The following is a 17,569-nucleotide window of genomic DNA, read 5'->3' as shown; positions in this document are numbered from 1 at the left end:
TTAGGCACTGCTTTTCTTTTCTTTTGCTTTTTTCCCCCATTCTGATCCTGACTTCAGTATTACAGTAAATTTGTATGAAAAGATGCATCCTTGTATATTTGTACACACAAATACATGTATAAAACATATATATGCACACACACACACATATAATTTATGCCCACTTTGCAAGGTGCTTTTTTGTGAGGTACATTTCTATTTGCTATGGAGAACGCAAGCACATTTTTAAGACATGGCTCCTGACTTCCAGAAGTCACATAATTCTCAAAGTGCAATGGGATCTCAGATGCCATCTAGCCCATTCTGTATCTGTACAGAATCCCTGGCTCAAGCATTTCTAGTCTAAGCCCTCTTTCACTTGACAGTCCTTCAAGTAATTAAGGAGAACTATCTCTATATCTCACTACCTTTTGTCCCCCAAATTTTCTCTTTTTCAGGCTTGGTATTCACAGCTCCTTCAACTGTTCTTCACATGGTATATCATCCACTCTGCTCACCTTCTTGCTTACCTTTCTCTGAATATGCTCTGCTATTTTAATGCCCTTTCCAAAATGTATTGCACAGAACTGAACTCAACATTTGCAATTCTTCTTTGGAGAACTGTTTGTATCATTTGACCACTTATATATTGGGGATTGGCTTTTGATCTTAATCTTCATTAGTTGCCTAAAGATCATGGGTACTGAACCTTATCAGAGATGAGATATAAATTCCTGATTGGTGAATATTTCAGAGAGCACAATATATCTAGTAGCCTCAACTCTGATTCACCTCACCTTTGGCTATTTTCTTCCCAATGAACCTGTTATCAGGTTTCTAACTTCCCTTGACCTTCTCATCACCTGACTCTCAGTTCTAGAACCATAATCAAAGAAATACTACCATTATTAATGTAAAGGATGTTCCATTATCCTCCTCTGTGGCTATGGTCACTATGACTTTGACTACCAAACCAAAATCCTGCTTCCTAGCTTACATTCCTCTCTAAGTGTTGTCTTTCTTTATTAAAATATAAGCTCCTTGAGGGCAAAGACTGTATTCACTTTTGTTTTTGTATTCCCAGAAATTGGAACAATGATACCATTCTTATTAGACATCAAATGCTCTTTTAGTCAACTACTCAATTTATTTAATTGTATTAAAAGTTTCCCTCTTTTTTATTTAGTTATGTTGATTTTTTTCCAGGCAAAATTTATATAAGTAAAATTTATTTTACATTGAAATGGTAAATTTTTCAATCTCATTTTTTGTCATTGCCTCTATATCTTGTTTGTTAAGAATTAACCTCTTTAGACATAACTATAAAAGATACTTGGGGTGGGCAGCTAGGTGGTGTAGTGGTTAAAGCACTGGCCCTGGTGTCAGGAGGGCCTGAGTTCAAATCTCAGCCTTAGACACTTGACAGTTCTTAGGTGTGTGACCCTGGGCAAGTCACTTAAACCCCGATTTTCTCACCAAAAAATAAATGAAAAAGATACTTGATCTGTCTTTATCTCTCTGTCTCTTCTTTAATATTCACATCACAGATCAAGTTTCAGTTTATTTAGTTTATTGTGGTATTTGGTGTGAGTTGTTGTTCTACCAGACAGAGATGCACTACTGGGAAAAAGCAGAGGATACCATACACAAATAAAGGATACCATGTAAAAATAAGTAGAATAAGTAGAATAGGAGATTAGAGGCAACTTCACACAAGAGGCAGCACCTGAACCTTGAGAACGTCTTCACATCTGAGAACTAGTCTGGCTATACTCCAAAAGGCCCATCACCAGAAAGTTGACAATCAGGTGATCATTTTGTTTTTAACCAGTACAGCTCAGGATAATTTTCTTCCAAGAGTTAGGATGGGCATCTGTGGAAAGAGTACCCATACTAACAAATTCATCAATTCTTAATGGAAGAAGTGCATTGGTGAATGGTCCCTTTGTGTGTGTGTGTGTGTGTGTGTGTGTATGTGTGTGGGTGTTTAATTAATTATTTATTTATACATAGAATAATTAGCCAGTGTGGTAGAATAGCTAGAGAACTGACCCAGAGTCAGGAAGACCTAGGTTCAGATTCATCCTCTTATACTCCCTCTGCCTTGGAGTTGGCTTCCTCTGATTGGATGGTCCTAGAATCTCTATTTAAGGAACAGACCATCTCTTCATTTCTAATCAAGCTACACTCTTCTGGATGTGATGTTCCCATGTCAAGCACTTTCTTCCCCACTATCAGCCTCCTTTTATGTCCTATCTTCCCCATTAGAACGTAAGTTCCACGAGAGCAGGACTGTCTTTCTTTCTTTCTTTTTTTTTTGGTTAGGCAATGGGGTTGAGTGACTAGCCCAAGGTCACACAGCTAGTAAGTGTTATGTGTCTGAGGCCGAATTTGAACTCAGGTCCTCCTGAATCCAGGGACAGTGCTCTATCCACTACGCCAACTAGCTGCCCTGACTGTCTTTCTTTTTTCCTTTTATTTGAATTCCCAGTGCTATGTACAGTTCCTGGCACATAGTAAGCACTTAATTTATGCTTGGTGACTGTTTGTGTGACTCTGAATGAGTCCGTTAACCTCTTAGTGTCCCAGACAAATCTCAAAGACTATGAAATTGTAGGGAAAGTATAGGTCTGCATTGGTAAAAGGAGTTCTTTACAAAGAACTAAATCTTTCTTTCTATGATCCTAATCACTTAATAAGTATTTGTTGGACTGAATTGAATCTAATAGAGGCAACAACAGAGCTTGAGTTTTACAAGAGAAACAAGATGGTGGTGGTGATATTTGCAAACATCATAGTGAGGATAGAAGAGAGAAAAGAAAAGAGATTCAGATCTGTCATTTTGTCTTGACTTAATCACTCCAGTCTCTGACTAGGGTATTTATTACTGATAATGCTGTTGTAACTCACTAATTATCTAAACACTCTAATCTCTTTCTCCCTCTTCCTCTCCTGCCTCTCCCTCTCCCCCCTTTTCTCTCTTCCTTTCCCTCCCCCCTCTCTTCTCTTACTAGGCACCTGCATAGTGCAATGAATAGAGTAGCTGGACCAGGAGTCAGGAAGAATTGTGTGCAAATGGCATTTACTAGGTGTGTATTCCTGGGCAAGTCATTTAACCTTGATTTCTCTCAGTTTTCTCATCTGTAAAATGAGGATAATAATATCACCTACCTCCCATGGTTGTTGTGAGGATCAAAGGAGATAATTGTAAAGAGCTTAGCACAGTGCTTGGCACATAGTACATGCTAATAAATGTTAACTATTATATATATATATTATATGTATACACATACACACACAGTGAAATGTGAATAAACTCCATTTGCTGTTAAAAAGAGCATCTGAATTGTCACAAGAAAGCCATCAGTGTGAAGGGTCATTCTACCTACTTGCAAATTTATTAGGGAGAAAGGATAAATTGGTTTGAGGAAGAAGACAAAACAAGTCAGAGCAGTGGATGAGTGTTGAAAATGGGAGATGATAAATACAAAGAGTTACCTAGCTCGGCAAAGTTTATAAATTGCAGAAAACATCACAACTATATTACACTGAATGAAGAAAGTGCTGTTGTGATAGCCAAGCAGGCTTTAGTGAAGGAATAAGTAGCCTGTGGGGCAATGACAGTTACCAGAAAAAAGGGCGCATTGAAAACTGGGGAATTTGAACAATGCTTGAACAAAGGTTGTATGTCTGCATATGGTCTCTCTGTAGAGAGTAGCCAGTAGTCCCAACTTACATCAGGTAGCAGTTGTCATGAATCATTTTTTGTTGCTCCATTTTTACCATCTAAAATTTCCAAAGTTTACTTGGTGGTTAGGGCAATTACCTTTTCACCAGCCTTTCCTCCTTTCTCATCCCCCCTCACCCCTCCATATACTGGATGCTCTTTCAAATCCATTTCCAATATATTAAGGAAAGAAGATAAAATAATCATTTTCATGCTGCCCAACTTGGTCTTTTGTAGCTGTGATACTTCAATATGGCTCTGAGTCTAAGGGGAAACAAAACCACATGTCTCAAGGACACGTTTAATGGAAGCTTGATTACCTTTTCTTTCTCTCTTTTTTCTGTGTGTATGTGAACAATTTTAAGGGTAATTGTACTTTAATAGAGACTCTGTTATTTACAATAACTGAAAAGTGGAAGGTGGAGAAAGAGGAGTTATTTTAGTCCTATTCAAAATGTTGCTGCAACTTAGAATCATAGAGTTGAGGGGGTCCAATCATGTACCTGATGCGCAAATCCCCTCAACAATAATATTTCTGCTTGAACCACTTTAGTGTCAGGGTGTTGAAAGGGTGAGAGAGAGAGAGAGAGAGAGAGAGAGAGAGAGAGAGATTGAGAGAGATTTACAAATATTTTCCTAACAACCTTTTAAAGTAGGTAGTATATCATTATATCATTATCCCCATTTTACAGATGAGGAAACTGAGGTGTAGTAAGGTTGTGAATTGCCCATGCTCACACAGCTACTAAGTATCAGAAGTATGATTTGAATCCATGTCGTATCATTCCCATCCAGTGCTCACCATGTGTAAGAAAGACCCAAGATGAGAGGACTGGAGGGTTTGTGATCTGCTTCAGGGGATAGAGTTCCAGTAGTGATGTTTAAAGTATGGAACCACAGATCTATGAAAGTATTAATATGCACTATCATGAGGCCCCCAAATCTTTTCTTTTGTAGGGTAAACCTGTCTAGTTACTTTACCTGATCCCTGTGTGATTATTATATGGATGTCTTTCAGTTCTTCAATGTCCTCCTTTGACCAGTGTACCCAGAGAAGGATATAATATTCCATGTTTACTCTTAGACTTTGCTTTTTTCTAAACTTTTATTTCTTTTTTGTTTATATATGTATATATATATATATATAACATATATTACATTAATGTAAACCTGTACTATTCATACTTCTATTTATCAGTTATTTCTGTAGATGTGGATAACATTTTCCTTCATAGGTTCTTTGTAGTTGATCTGATTATTTATAATACTCAGAATAACTTAGTTGTCCATGGTTGTTCTTTGAGCAGTCTTGCTGTTACTATATACAGCATTCTCTTGGTTTTGCTCATTTCACTCTTTGATATTTCATGTAAATCTTTCCATGTTTTTCTAAAACCAACCAGCTCCTCATGTCTTCCAGGATAGTAGTATCCCATCATTTGCTTTGACTTTGGCAGAGTTCAGACACAAGAGGCATCATGCCATTGTGATTAGAGAGTTGGCCTTGGAATCAGGAAGAGTTGGATTCAAGATCTATCTCTGACATATACTGTGATCCTAGTCACTTGGTCTGTTGGTGCTACAGGCAGCTCTCAAATAATGTAAGTTGGAGAATGGCTATAAGATCTGCATTGGTAGAAGGAACTACCAAGTTCACCCATAAAATTATAAGTTTATTTTTTAATGTCTAGAATAGAAAGAATACCTTCTTTTATTCTGAACACTCGATTTCTATATTGTAGCCTAAATCAAATGACCTTTTTTTGGCTGCCATGTTCTTGTGAAGTTGAATTCTTTCTTGAACTTTTGTGCAGAACTTTCTATATGTTTCTATTATATTTCAACCTATTAGAATCAGATCATTGTTTCAGTCTGTCAAGATAACTTTAGATCCTGATTCTATACCTCCCAGATGCATGTCACCCCAAATTTGATGAAATTTTAAATGTGATGAAGTTTGATGAACGAGGTCTTCATTGACCTAGGTCTTTACTGAAGCAATTAATAAAAAATTTAAATAAGAAAGTTAGAGCACTCCCCTGGAGACCTCCTTCCAGGGATCATAATTTATTCATTTGCTAATCAATCACTACTGTTAAGGTAAAATTATGGTTCATCCAGTTAACACATCCAATGAATTGTATTATCATTTAGATCAGTGCTGTCAGACACAAATAGAAATGGGGTCACTAAACTATTCTGTGTATCACACATTGACTTAGAAAACTTAACATTATCTATTTCCTATTGTATTTTTATTTATTTTGCTAAATATTTCCCAATTATATTTTAACCTGGTTCAGCAGTACTCAGAAGTGCTGTAAGCATTGTGGCCAGTGGGCCCTGTGTTTGATACCTCTGAGTTAGGTCATATTTGTCTGCACTGTCTCTAAGTATTTTTAAGATTCTTTGTTAAATACCTTCTTGAAAAGGAATCTCAGGGGCAGCTAGGTGGCACAGTGGATAGAGCACCTACCCTGAAGTCAGGAGGACCTGAGTTCAAATCTGGCCTCAGACCAAACGCTTGATGGTTACTAGCTGTGTGACCCTGGGCAAGTCACTTAACCCGAATTGTCTAAAAATTAAAAAAAAACTTAAAGAAAAGGAATCTCAGACTGCATGTATTTCAGATCATCCTGATAGACTAAAAGTTCCCTAAGGATAAGCACTATCCTTTCTTTGTACTTTGCATCTTCCCCAGGGTGTGGACTTAGTAAGTATTTCATAAATATTTGTCGAATTAAATTTTTGAATTATTGAAATCCAGAAATATTGCATACACAGTTTCTCTGAGTTAATTAGAAAGGTTAATAGTTTAATCTTGGCATGACTTATTCTTAGTGAACTCATGCTGATTCCTAGTAATTGCCATTTCTCTTCTTAAATCCTTTCAAAAAACCCCTGAAAAATCAACATTAATGGCACTCATCTGTAGTTTACAAAATCACTTTGAACATTAGGCCATTTGTCCATTTATAGTTTTCTGCTGCCTTATCTTTTTAAACTTTCTAAGGACCACATTTCAGAGATTCTGTCTCCTGAGGACTGCTTTAGCAGCATCCCAGATACTTTGGTATTTTGTCATCAACGGAATTTTCTTTCACATACCTAATTAATTTCACATACATATTAATTGTTTCTATGATTTGTTCTTTGACCTACTCATTATTTAGAATTTCCTTAGTAAATCTCCTTTTGGGTCTGTGTTTTTTGTTTTTACTCCCTAAACTGATTACCACTTTTATTATGCTATAGGATACAAAGGATATGTTTACTATTTCTACCTTTTTATGTTTGTTTGCCATATCTTTGCACCCCAATGACCAATTTTTGTAAAATTCCACGTGGGGCTAAGCAATGTGTATGTTAACAATCCAATTTAGAGATGTCATTAAATCTTTTAATTGTAATTTATCCAGACATTTGTTCAGCTCTATATTTTCCCCTTTGTTTATATTTCTGTTAGATTTATCCAAAACTGAAAGAAGAATATTAAGGTCTCCCACCATTATTGTCTTACCATGTAAGTCTTCTTATAATTCAGTTATTTTTTCTTGAAAAATTTAGGAGCTAAGGATTTTGGAGTAGACAAATTTAATATTGATATTAATGTGTTGTCTATGGTTCCTTTCAACATAATATAGTTTGTTTCCTTTTTTTAAGTTGTGAATTTTTGTTTTTACTTTGACTGATCACATGATTCCAACTCCTACTTTTTAAAAATTCATCTGGTAAGACAGTAAATTTTATTCTAATCCTTCATTTTTATTGTGTATGTTTTTGCTTTTTCTGTGTGTTTCTTCCAAGTAACAAATGATGGGGTTTTGTTCTTTGACCTGATTTGTCATTTTTCACATTATTGGAATGTTTAATCCATTTACATTTAAAACCATGATGATTAAGTTTATATTTTACTCCATTTGTCTTGAATATTATAGTTCTGAATTAAGATTCCCTCCTCCCTCTTTTTCTGTAAAGAGAACACATTGTCTCTTCAGTTACTTGAGCTTAACTAACTTGAAGGTAAACCCCCGTGGGTTTCTTCCCCCACCTCTTCCTTGCCCCTATTTGTTACCCTTTCCCTCATTTTGGAGTATTGCTTAACTTATTAATTCCTTTTACTTTCTTCCTTTAACCTAGTTATTTAACTCTTCCTCTCCTTTTCCCTCTTAGTGAAGTAGTCAAGTAAAAATACTCTTTATTTCTGCTTCAACTTGTTTGTTAGTTTTAAATTTCATCTTCTATGCTTTTTCTAAAAAAATGATTTCAGTTCTCATTCTCTTAACTATTTATCTTCACTTTCCCTTTCAGAGTTTTATTTTTTGATTCATGGCCCTCATGCTTATTTATTCCTTCTTTGGTCTCTGTAGTCTTCATGGAAATTAAAAAAATTTTCTATCTATTTAGTGTGGTTTTTATTGTCTCATCGTATGATAAATTATTTCTTGTTAGATTTTTTCTATTCTTCATAAAGTGGAAAATACTTCATACTCTCTGGGTATGAGTATGAAGGTGGAATATTTTTTGTCTTTGTAGCACTGGAGCTTAACATAGCACCATGAACATAGTAGCCATTTGTTGAATTGAATTGAATTGAATTAAATTCCAGAATCTCAAAGTTGGAAAGAACCTAAGAGGTCATCCAGGATATTCATATCTGATGTCTACAGCTTACATGACAAGTGACCATCCAGCCCAGATTTAAGGCTTCTAGAGATGTGGAACTCTCTGTCTCCCAAAAGAACATGTTCTACTTTGGGGCAGTTTTAATTGTTAGAAATTGTTCCTTACATAGAGTAGAAAGCTATGTCTACACAACTTCTGCTCATTGCTTTGCATTCTGACATCTAGAATGGAGCAAAACACATACAAGTTAAAAATTGACAAGTTGCATAAGGAATTTGCAAAGACTGGGTAATTAAGTATTAAATTCTTTTGTACTGAGTGAGCTCTGCATTTGGGAGAAGGGTGAGATCAGAGAATGGAATAGTCAAGAGTGGTTTCACAGCCGAGTGAACCCAGGTCTCTAGACTCCACATCCAATCCTATTTCAACTATATAATGCTGCTTGTCTCATTTTCCTCTGATCCTTACTTGATTACTTCTCACTTGACGGAATTTAGGAATATACATCATCTTTCCTTAAAAGACGAGCAGCTGCTTCCTCCTCAGAGTGTCCATCCTGGAAGGCATTTCAGGCAGGGGGGACAGCAAGAATAGAGGTGTGCAGATGGGAATTAGTGTGAGATTTGCTTGAAAAAATTCAACAAGCATTTATTAATTGCTAAAATGTATAAGTCACTTTACTAGGTGACAGGGATACATTTTCTTTTAAAAGAAAAGAAAGGAGAAAAAAAGACAGTCTCAGACTTCAAAGAACTTATATTAGGGAAGATGTGATATGCATTCAGATACCAGATGATACCAGATCAAGTAAGTTTGAGGTACTGGTGGGACAGTTCTAGATGTTCTGGAAGCAACTGACTAAGCAGGATGAGAGATCATGGGAGACATTAGGGACAGATGATTAAATTTGGGAGTCATCAGTGTAGAGGTGATAATTAGATCTATGATATTTTGAAAAGATCATTAAAATAAAAACAAAACATATACAGAAAGAAGAGGCCCTAGGAGAGAAGCTTATGGAACACTCACACTTAAGGGACAAGAGTAAGGCAAAGAATAAGCAGTGGAGACTGAAAAGTTTTTAGACAGGAAAAAGAATGAGGCTAAAGTAGTTTATAAAGACCAAGAGTAGAGAGAGTATCGTTGAAGAGGGCAATAAGGATCCTGTTGGCTCTGTAATCCCAATGCTTAGAACAGTGCCTGGCACATAATAAGTGCTTAATAAATCCATGTTGATGCACTGGCTGTTTATGGGACAGGAAGGGTCCTAGCCTGATTCAATGAGATGTGTATAGATAAGTAGTGAGAAGTAACTGAACACAGAGTGTGGCACAGGGGATGTATGTCTTGGCTGCCAGGTAAAGAATTTAAACTTGGTGCAAATGGAAAGGGGAGCTACCGAAGAGTGTTGAGTGTAGTTTACGTCATGAAAGTAGTTTATGGCTTTAGTCTGTCATCTATGCTTAAATAATTATAAACTATTTTATCTTCTCCATTTTTATTCATAAATCTCTTTTCTTCCTACTAAACTGTAAGAATTGATTGTGAATCAATTCAATTCAATTCAATTCATAAAGTTTTGTTAAGTGCCTGCTTTGTGCAAAACACCAGACTCTGGGAATACAAGAACAAAATTAAGTCCTGTCCTCCTGGAGCTTTCATTCTATTGAATGTATTTAGCAGTAACTTGTAAGTTTTTGTAAAGGATATCACTGTGTCTCATACTTTCACTTCTATTCTTCCCATTTTAAAAAAGTTTAGCTCATGAAATCCATTCATGCACCCCTTTATCGCCTACCAAAATAATACATGTGAAATTGTTGCTCATTTCACAAATGATTCCCATGCACCCTTAAGATTTTACCTATCCATCTCAGAGGGGGAGAGGAAAATTGGATTCAGGAAAACACATTTACTATTAATGATATTATTAATATAATAATGAAAAATTTCCCAGGCCAGTTACATTTTGGGCCTATCTATGCAAATGTGGATTATGGATTTCCAAATAGTTTTGTAATATAAGTAAAGGGTAATGACTTAAGGTCTGAGTGCCCCAGGAGACTGACTAACTTATAGCTTGGCTACTGATTGGCAGAAGAAGTCATCACCTCTTCTCTGGACTATTGCAATAGACTGCTAAAAGATCTCCGTGCTTCTAGTCTCTCCCATCTCTATACGATCTTCCATTTAGCTGTCGAATTGACATTCCTAAATGAAGGGTCTGACTTTGCTCAAGAAACTTCAAGCGATTCCCGTAATGTCCCTTAAGGCTCCTCTCTTTGGCCTTCACAATCTAAACTAAATCTATCCTAACTACACATTACACATCCTCTATGCTTCAGCCAGTCTGGTTGACTTGGAGATTCCCATACATCACAATCCATCTCCCATCTCTATGTCATTGCACACACTTACTCCAAAGACTGGAGCTCTCTGCCTCCTTCTTTCTACTTCTCAGAATACAGAGTTGTTCTTCAAGACTCATTTTAACTGCTACTTTCTTCAAGGAGTCTTTCCTGATTCTTCAGTTGGTAGTCCCCTCCTCCAACTGTGCATTTGTTGTTGTTGTTGTTGTGTGTGTATGTACACACATATGTATGTGTGTATATGTATATATACATACACATAAATATACGTATACATATACATACACATACATACACACAAATATAGGCACAGCTAGTTGGTGCAGTGGATAGAGTGCTAGGTCTGGAGTCAGGAAGACTCATCTTCTTGAGTTCAAATCTGGTGTCAGACATATACTAGCTGTGAGAATCTGAGAAAGTCACTTAACCCTATTTGCCTCAGTTTCCTTATTGGTAAAATAAACTGGAGAAGGAATTGGCAAACCACTTCAGTATCTTTGCCAAGAGAACCCCAAATGGGATTATAGAGTTAAACATGACTGAAAAACAACTAAACGACAGCATATATATACAATAACAACAATATATATTTTATATATGTATATATATGCACACCCACTGAGTTTATATATCTGTGAACACAGTGGAATGTGAACATCTTGAGGGTACGGACTGTTTCTGGTATTTGTATCCCCAGTGCCGACATCAGTGCTTAGAACATTACAGGTGCTTGATAAATACTTGTTGATTGATTTGTTGAGTTTTCATATCAAGAGCTCACCATACTCATCAGATTATAAGTCCAATCCATCTGGCCAATGCAAAAGGGAAATAGAGACAAGTGACATTGAATATAGAATAGATCTCAAAGCCAGGAAGTCTTGTATTCAAGAGCTGTCTCTAATATATCCTGGCTGTCTGAACCTGGGTGAGACACTTAACCTCTTGCCGATCTAGGTCATTCTAAGACTATAAGTTACTTGCATTGTTATAGGGAGTTCCTTATACCAATGAAATCACAGATCTAGTCCTTTTTCCTATCCCTGTACATTACTGATTAACATATCTCTGTGTCCTTCTTGTTTCAAACATGAAAACATGGCACTTTGACTTTCTCCTCCAAGGATACCTCCTTTTTACTCTGTATCTTGCATGCATTTGCTTATTTACATGTTGCTTTCCTCATTAGAATGTGAGCTCCTTGAAAGTAGGCAGTCTGTCTTTTTTTTTTTTTTGTAGCACTATCACTTAGCACAGTGGCTGGCATGTTAATAAATGTTTGTTGATTGATTGATTGATCAATAACTCCCTTGCATATGGGTGTAGCTAGAATGTTTCCTGCCTAAAGTAAAAATACTTATTTTTTTGTCTTGGTACTGCCATTAACCTTGGAAGAGGACATTTAAATAGCATGGCTTCACTTTCCTTATCCACAAAATTGACTCAATGATAATCAAAACTTACATTTTTACAGCCAAGTTTTACAAAATGCTGACCTTACAAGCATTCAGTGAGGTGGATAGCACTCACATTACTTATTCTTGTGTTATAGAGGAGGAAACCGAGGTTTGATGAGACTTGGGGAAATTGATCAGTGCTAAGGTATAAATGCACTTCTCCTGGGTGCACCTATCCTTTTTGGGGCTTCATATGAAGACAGTTGTTCATTTGGATTTCTAAGGGCCCTTCCAACTCTAAAGGCATTTTTACCTGATTTTGCTCGAGGTCCCTTCTTGTTCATTATTTTATATCCCATATAACCCCTACTTTATAAAATGACTTCTGAAGATTGACTAGCAGAATGCTAGTCTGTAATGCCATAGCATGTGGTTTTAAAGTGAGGAACACGGGGGAAAGTACCTAGTTAGCAAGGCTAAACAATTAGTGATAATCCATTAATGTTTAACTTTGATCACATTTGAGTCAGTAGAATTTCCAGTATAGCAGAGAAAATAGGATGGTGGTTTCCAGACATATGATCTCCAATCCATTTTTTTAAACAAGCAAAAAAAATTCATTTTTCTTAGATAGGGCATTCTATTCCCCCCATATGAAACCTGGTAAGAGAAATACTGGGATTTATTTCCCCCCTCCCCAGCCCCCAATTGTCTTCTTAGAAACCAGGTTTCCCACTGACATCAATGGTAGGATTGATGAACATACAATATCCTGGGTTTTAGGTTTGCCATATGGATCTGTGACTGGGATCTTGCTCCTAGAGATGTCATTACATAAACATCGCCATTGCTTCTTATCCTCTGTGCTCTCAGACAAATTGCTTTGCTTGGTATCACCCAGGCTACTGCAGTCATTATGCAGTAGGAAAGCATGTTTCCTGGGCCAGCCAGCCTGACAGTAACTCACACATGGCCATGCACGTGTGGCCACTTAGTAAATACCCAGTCAGGATGATGTTTCTGACAGGCCACAGACTGTCCATGCAATAGACAAGGAGCTGAAAGGAAAGCAACCAGCCAGGACAGTCATCAAATATAGAAGGCCTATGAATTTCCATTTCATTTTTGGTGAAAACTAAGAAAAGCTGATGGAAGAAAATTTCTTTCAGGCATTAGTTTATTTTGTAGGGGAGCATTTGTAGGGCTTGGCTTAAATATGAAGGAAAAACTTTTTAAAGTAAAAGTGAACCACTCCATATATTGATCTAATTCACATGGCAGCAATTATTACATTTAATTCTGCAATTATTTCTTTGAGGGGAAAATGGTAATTTTTTTTTCCATCAGGGAGATAGACAGCACATTTTCCCACACGTGTTCTAACAAAACATCTATAGAAAAGTTTTCAGGGAAGATATGACAGAAATTCTTAGTGATTTCTTTGTTATAAATAATATATTTTTTAAAAAAGGTACTTTTTAAAACAGAAAAGTTAATTTATGCACAGTTTCATATTTACAAAGTCCTTTGACAAATTAGAATCATGTGGGGCATTTGGTAATGGGATCTATAAGACTTCAGACAATAAAAAACAAAGCATCTAAAAAGACCAGGCCCCCCTCTCCCCCTCCCCTGATAATACTCACTTCAGGAAAACCAAGTTAAATAGAAATATCTGCTCTATGTACAAAGTCTTTACATTTAATGACATGTATAGCAGTGGGTCTTTGACACATGCAAGCAGTAGGACCATTACATGAGGTTATACATTTCTCCAACATTGATTTTTTTACTTAATTAAATTTATAAAGGCATAGAAGTGAAGAATCAGCAGAGCACAATTGCCCTTTGACAATTAACTTAAGAAGTGCCTGAGTCTCTCCCAGAGTATTATTCACAGAAGGAAACCCCTCAAAGAGGGGTCTGTAAGTTGTGGTCACAGAAATCTAACTTCAGAGCATTTCCTTAAATTTTTGAAAGGGGTTTATTCCTTCTAGTCCTTATTTCATCCTCACCATTTCTTAGCTACTTTACATGGACAAATTTGCCAGAAGGACAGCTCAATGTTTTGAGTCTCCATTTTCTTTTAATGTTTTGTTCTTCTGTCTCTTCATTCCTAATCTAGTGACCCACTTTAGGTAAAGAAATTCATTACTAAAGGAGGGAGGGAGACATGTTTTAAAGGCAGAGTTCAAGAAAAAAAGTGGTTCTTTCATGTTATTTGATCATTCTGTAGGTAAGACATAAGATTTTTGATAGATATGGCTCTATCTCTAATAAGAATTCAATCCTTCCCCACTTATCTGGTCTATTATTTTTGACACCAATTTACAATGGCTTGTAGGAATGTATAGATTAGCTGCATATTTGATGACAGTCTCTATCATGTGGATGACGTGCCTGAGTTGAAGTCTGACTGTCCAATACATCACTTGGTGTGTTTACAATACCATATTTCATGAATTAACGTTTAAGTCTGGTTTCTCTCTTTATGCCTGTATTGAGTTGGAATGTCCTTTTATTTACCGTAAGCAGCCAGAACAACAAGGAACATTTTTGAATAACCTATAGTATTCTTCCTGAATCTGGAAAAAAAATAAAGACAAACAAAAGAGATAATACATTACTTTTACAGAATTCTGTGAATTCATTCATAGTAAATTTCCAAAGTCTCTTATAATAATCAAGGACAACGAATAATTTCCAAAGTCTCTTATAAAAATCAAGGACAACGGGAGAGTATCATACTGAGATGCTTAAATATCCATGTGTGAAACTCTCCATAAACAATCAATAATAATGGTGATGAGATTCACTGTATTTAGGAAAGAAAGGTTAAAACAATGAATTCTTTTCAGATAGTTGTTTTCATTCATTGGGGTATCAGTTTTATGCATTCCAAGCAGGAGATACTGAATGAAGGTGAAATACTTACTTTTCTAGATAAAACACAAAGAAATATGAAGATGAACATCCCTTGGAAAGCATTGCTGATTGTGAAAAGGTATGCTGTCACCACTGATGCATGTACAACATGGAGAACCCCAAAGATCCAGGTAGTTCCGAGAAGGAAGAGCAGGGCCAGGGCTCCCCGTGCACATGACCTAAATCATATTTATAACATTACAAAGGAAACTTCAGTACATTCTTTGACATTCTGAAGCCTTCTATGATTACACTATGGAAAATTCACAAGCCAAAGAATCTTCTTAAACAAAGACTGAAAATAATTTTGAATTATGAAAAAAAGAAAGCCTAGTGTAGTTACATGGGGCGGCCTTTAGGGTGTGCTGCTGCACTGTTGCAGGAACATAGCTAACAGCAAGCTATGTACAGCATTAAAAAAGTCGATAATATTTTTTTTTAAAGAGACTTTCTTAATCTGAAAATGTTTTCCCCCTCCCCCCTTTCTGGTATACTGCAGACCAATATGATTTGATTTTAAATCTACTGTTCATGTAATTCCCAAAGGTAAAACATATATCTGTTATGAAATATTTTCCCCAAGAAACCTTGAAAAATGTGCTGTGTGCTCATAGGTCAGCCCATGTGCACAACATCAAAAGAATTTTCTGGCTTCCTTTCAGATGCGATTCAGAAGAAGGTGCAGGATATAAAACTAGATTTTCTTCTTTTTGATCTTACAACACAAATGCCTTTCAATTCTTCCAGGGTCAGAGTACTGATATCTCTATGTTAGAGGACATAGTGTGTTTGTGTATGTATATCACAAGCATATAACATATATGAATGTGCCTATAATACGTATGGGCATGTGTGTGTACATACACACATTTTGACAAAAAAATTGCCTATGACTTTTGGTGAAATATTATACAGCCTTATTCACTGACTATACTGATGACTTTCATTGCCTTGAAAATGAAGTAACTAATGATTGCTTTTTCATTCATTCTTAGTCCAATCACTCCTTAGTATGGAAGATCTTTTAGCCCTGTTCCTTAGAAAATGAATCATTTTCAACTTCATTAAAACCAGCTCCCTCCATGAGACTGCGGAGGGGAAGGAGTAGCAGAAAGTCATCAATCACACAATAGCTAAATCCTAACTATAAATCTGGTGCAACACATGGAAACTGCAGGAGTGTTTCTAAGCAACACAAACAGTACGTTGTTTTCAATGTTCCCTATTGTACACTTCAGCTTTCCCTGCACAAACGGTTTTCAAGGTCTCAATAAATCAGTTTTAAGGAGAAAAAGCTGATGGAGAAAATCATGGTAACATGCAAACTAGGACTAATTCTTCACCCCCTCAAAAAATGTCTTTAGATGATTTTGTCCTTCTTAGAAGGGAAATTACTAAGAAATACCTTGTGCTTTCTGAACACCAGTGCAATCCCTTTTTATGTAATAATAACTGACATATATATAGTATAGGCCGTCGTCCTGATGTTCATAGAAATCAAGAAAGACCCCTAGCATGTTGGGAAGACCTCCTGTGGCCAACTTGTTGGAAGATATGGAGAAGAATAACACAAAAATGGGATGCTTGCATGGTTTGAGATCTGCATGATCACTGAGGACACACATCAATGAAATTATTGGTTCATTGGAGTATTTGAGTAGATGGCACTTAAAGGTTGGCTAAGCACCATCTAGTGTAATAGTAATAACAAAAATAAAAGCTAGCATTTTATGTAGGGCTTACTATTTGTTAGGCACTGTGCTAAGAGCTTTGAAAGTATTATTTACTCATATGTCCTCTCAACAGCTCTGGGAGGTAGGTGCTATATCTCCATTTTGCCATTGAGGAAACTGAGGCAAACAGACATTAAGTGACTTGCTCAGGGTCACATGACTAGTTAGTGTCTGTGGCTGGATTTGAACTCAGTCATGTCTTACTGACTTCAGAGCCTAGCACTCTCTACTCAGCCACCTAGCTGACTCTAGAATGTAAGTTCCCTGAGGTCATTGACTGTTTTGTTGTTGTCTTTGTACTCCTAGTGTCTAGTAAGCATTAATAAATAATTAGTTAATTGAATTGTGTTCTCATTTGAACCTCACAAGAACCCTGTGACTTTACAAATAAGGAAGCTGTGGCTTTGACAGATTAAATGTCTCATCCAATGTCATGCAGCTAATATATGAGGCAGGATTTGAACCCAAATCTTCCTTACTCTAAATCCCACATTCTATTATACCAACATAGCTTATCTATGGTGATTAAAAATCTTAAAAATATGTTAAATGGTATTGCAAAACAATGAGAGTGAAATTGCTATTTTCTGAGTACTTTGGCCATAGATTGTTTGTAGTATAGATTAATGAAGGGTCTGCCTTACCAAAGAAAGGAGACTTAGAAGAAAACTTACCTTATATTTTCATAACAACTAACTTCTGGTTTTAGCATTGCAGTGTGTCGAAAAACTTTGTAGATGATCACCCCAAAAGCCAGCAGATTAACCTAAGGAAACATTAATTTTAATTGACAGTGAAATAATTTTGAATGTT

At 36.3% G+C, this 17,569-nt stretch overlaps 1 protein-coding gene across 1 annotated transcript in view; it reads right to left on the bottom strand.

The window, feature by feature from the left end:
* Positions 1-13,531: 13,531 nt before the first annotated feature.
* The window catches only part of ADGRL4 (adhesion G protein-coupled receptor L4), a 136,563-nt gene continuing 132,525 nt past the window's right edge, over positions 13,532-17,569 (bottom strand). The window contains exons 14-16 of the mRNA XM_027873969.1: positions 17,431-17,522; positions 15,034-15,202; positions 13,532-14,683 (exon numbers count right to left, since the gene is read on the bottom strand). Coding sequence (XP_027729770.1) covers positions 14,621-14,683; positions 15,034-15,202; positions 17,431-17,522 — 324 coding nt within the window. The 3' untranslated portion in view covers positions 13,532-14,620. The remainder of the gene's footprint in view (positions 14,684-15,033; positions 15,203-17,430; positions 17,523-17,569) is intronic.

This window comes from Vombatus ursinus, unplaced genomic scaffold, assembly GCF_900497805.2.
Source record: "Vombatus ursinus unplaced genomic scaffold, bare-nosed wombat genome assembly UNPS02014803.1, whole genome shotgun sequence".
Taxonomy (NCBI): Eukaryota; Metazoa; Chordata; class Mammalia; order Diprotodontia; family Vombatidae; genus Vombatus; species Vombatus ursinus.
Note: the sequence above shows the minus strand (reverse complement) of the source record. Positions and strands in the feature narration are given on the sequence as shown.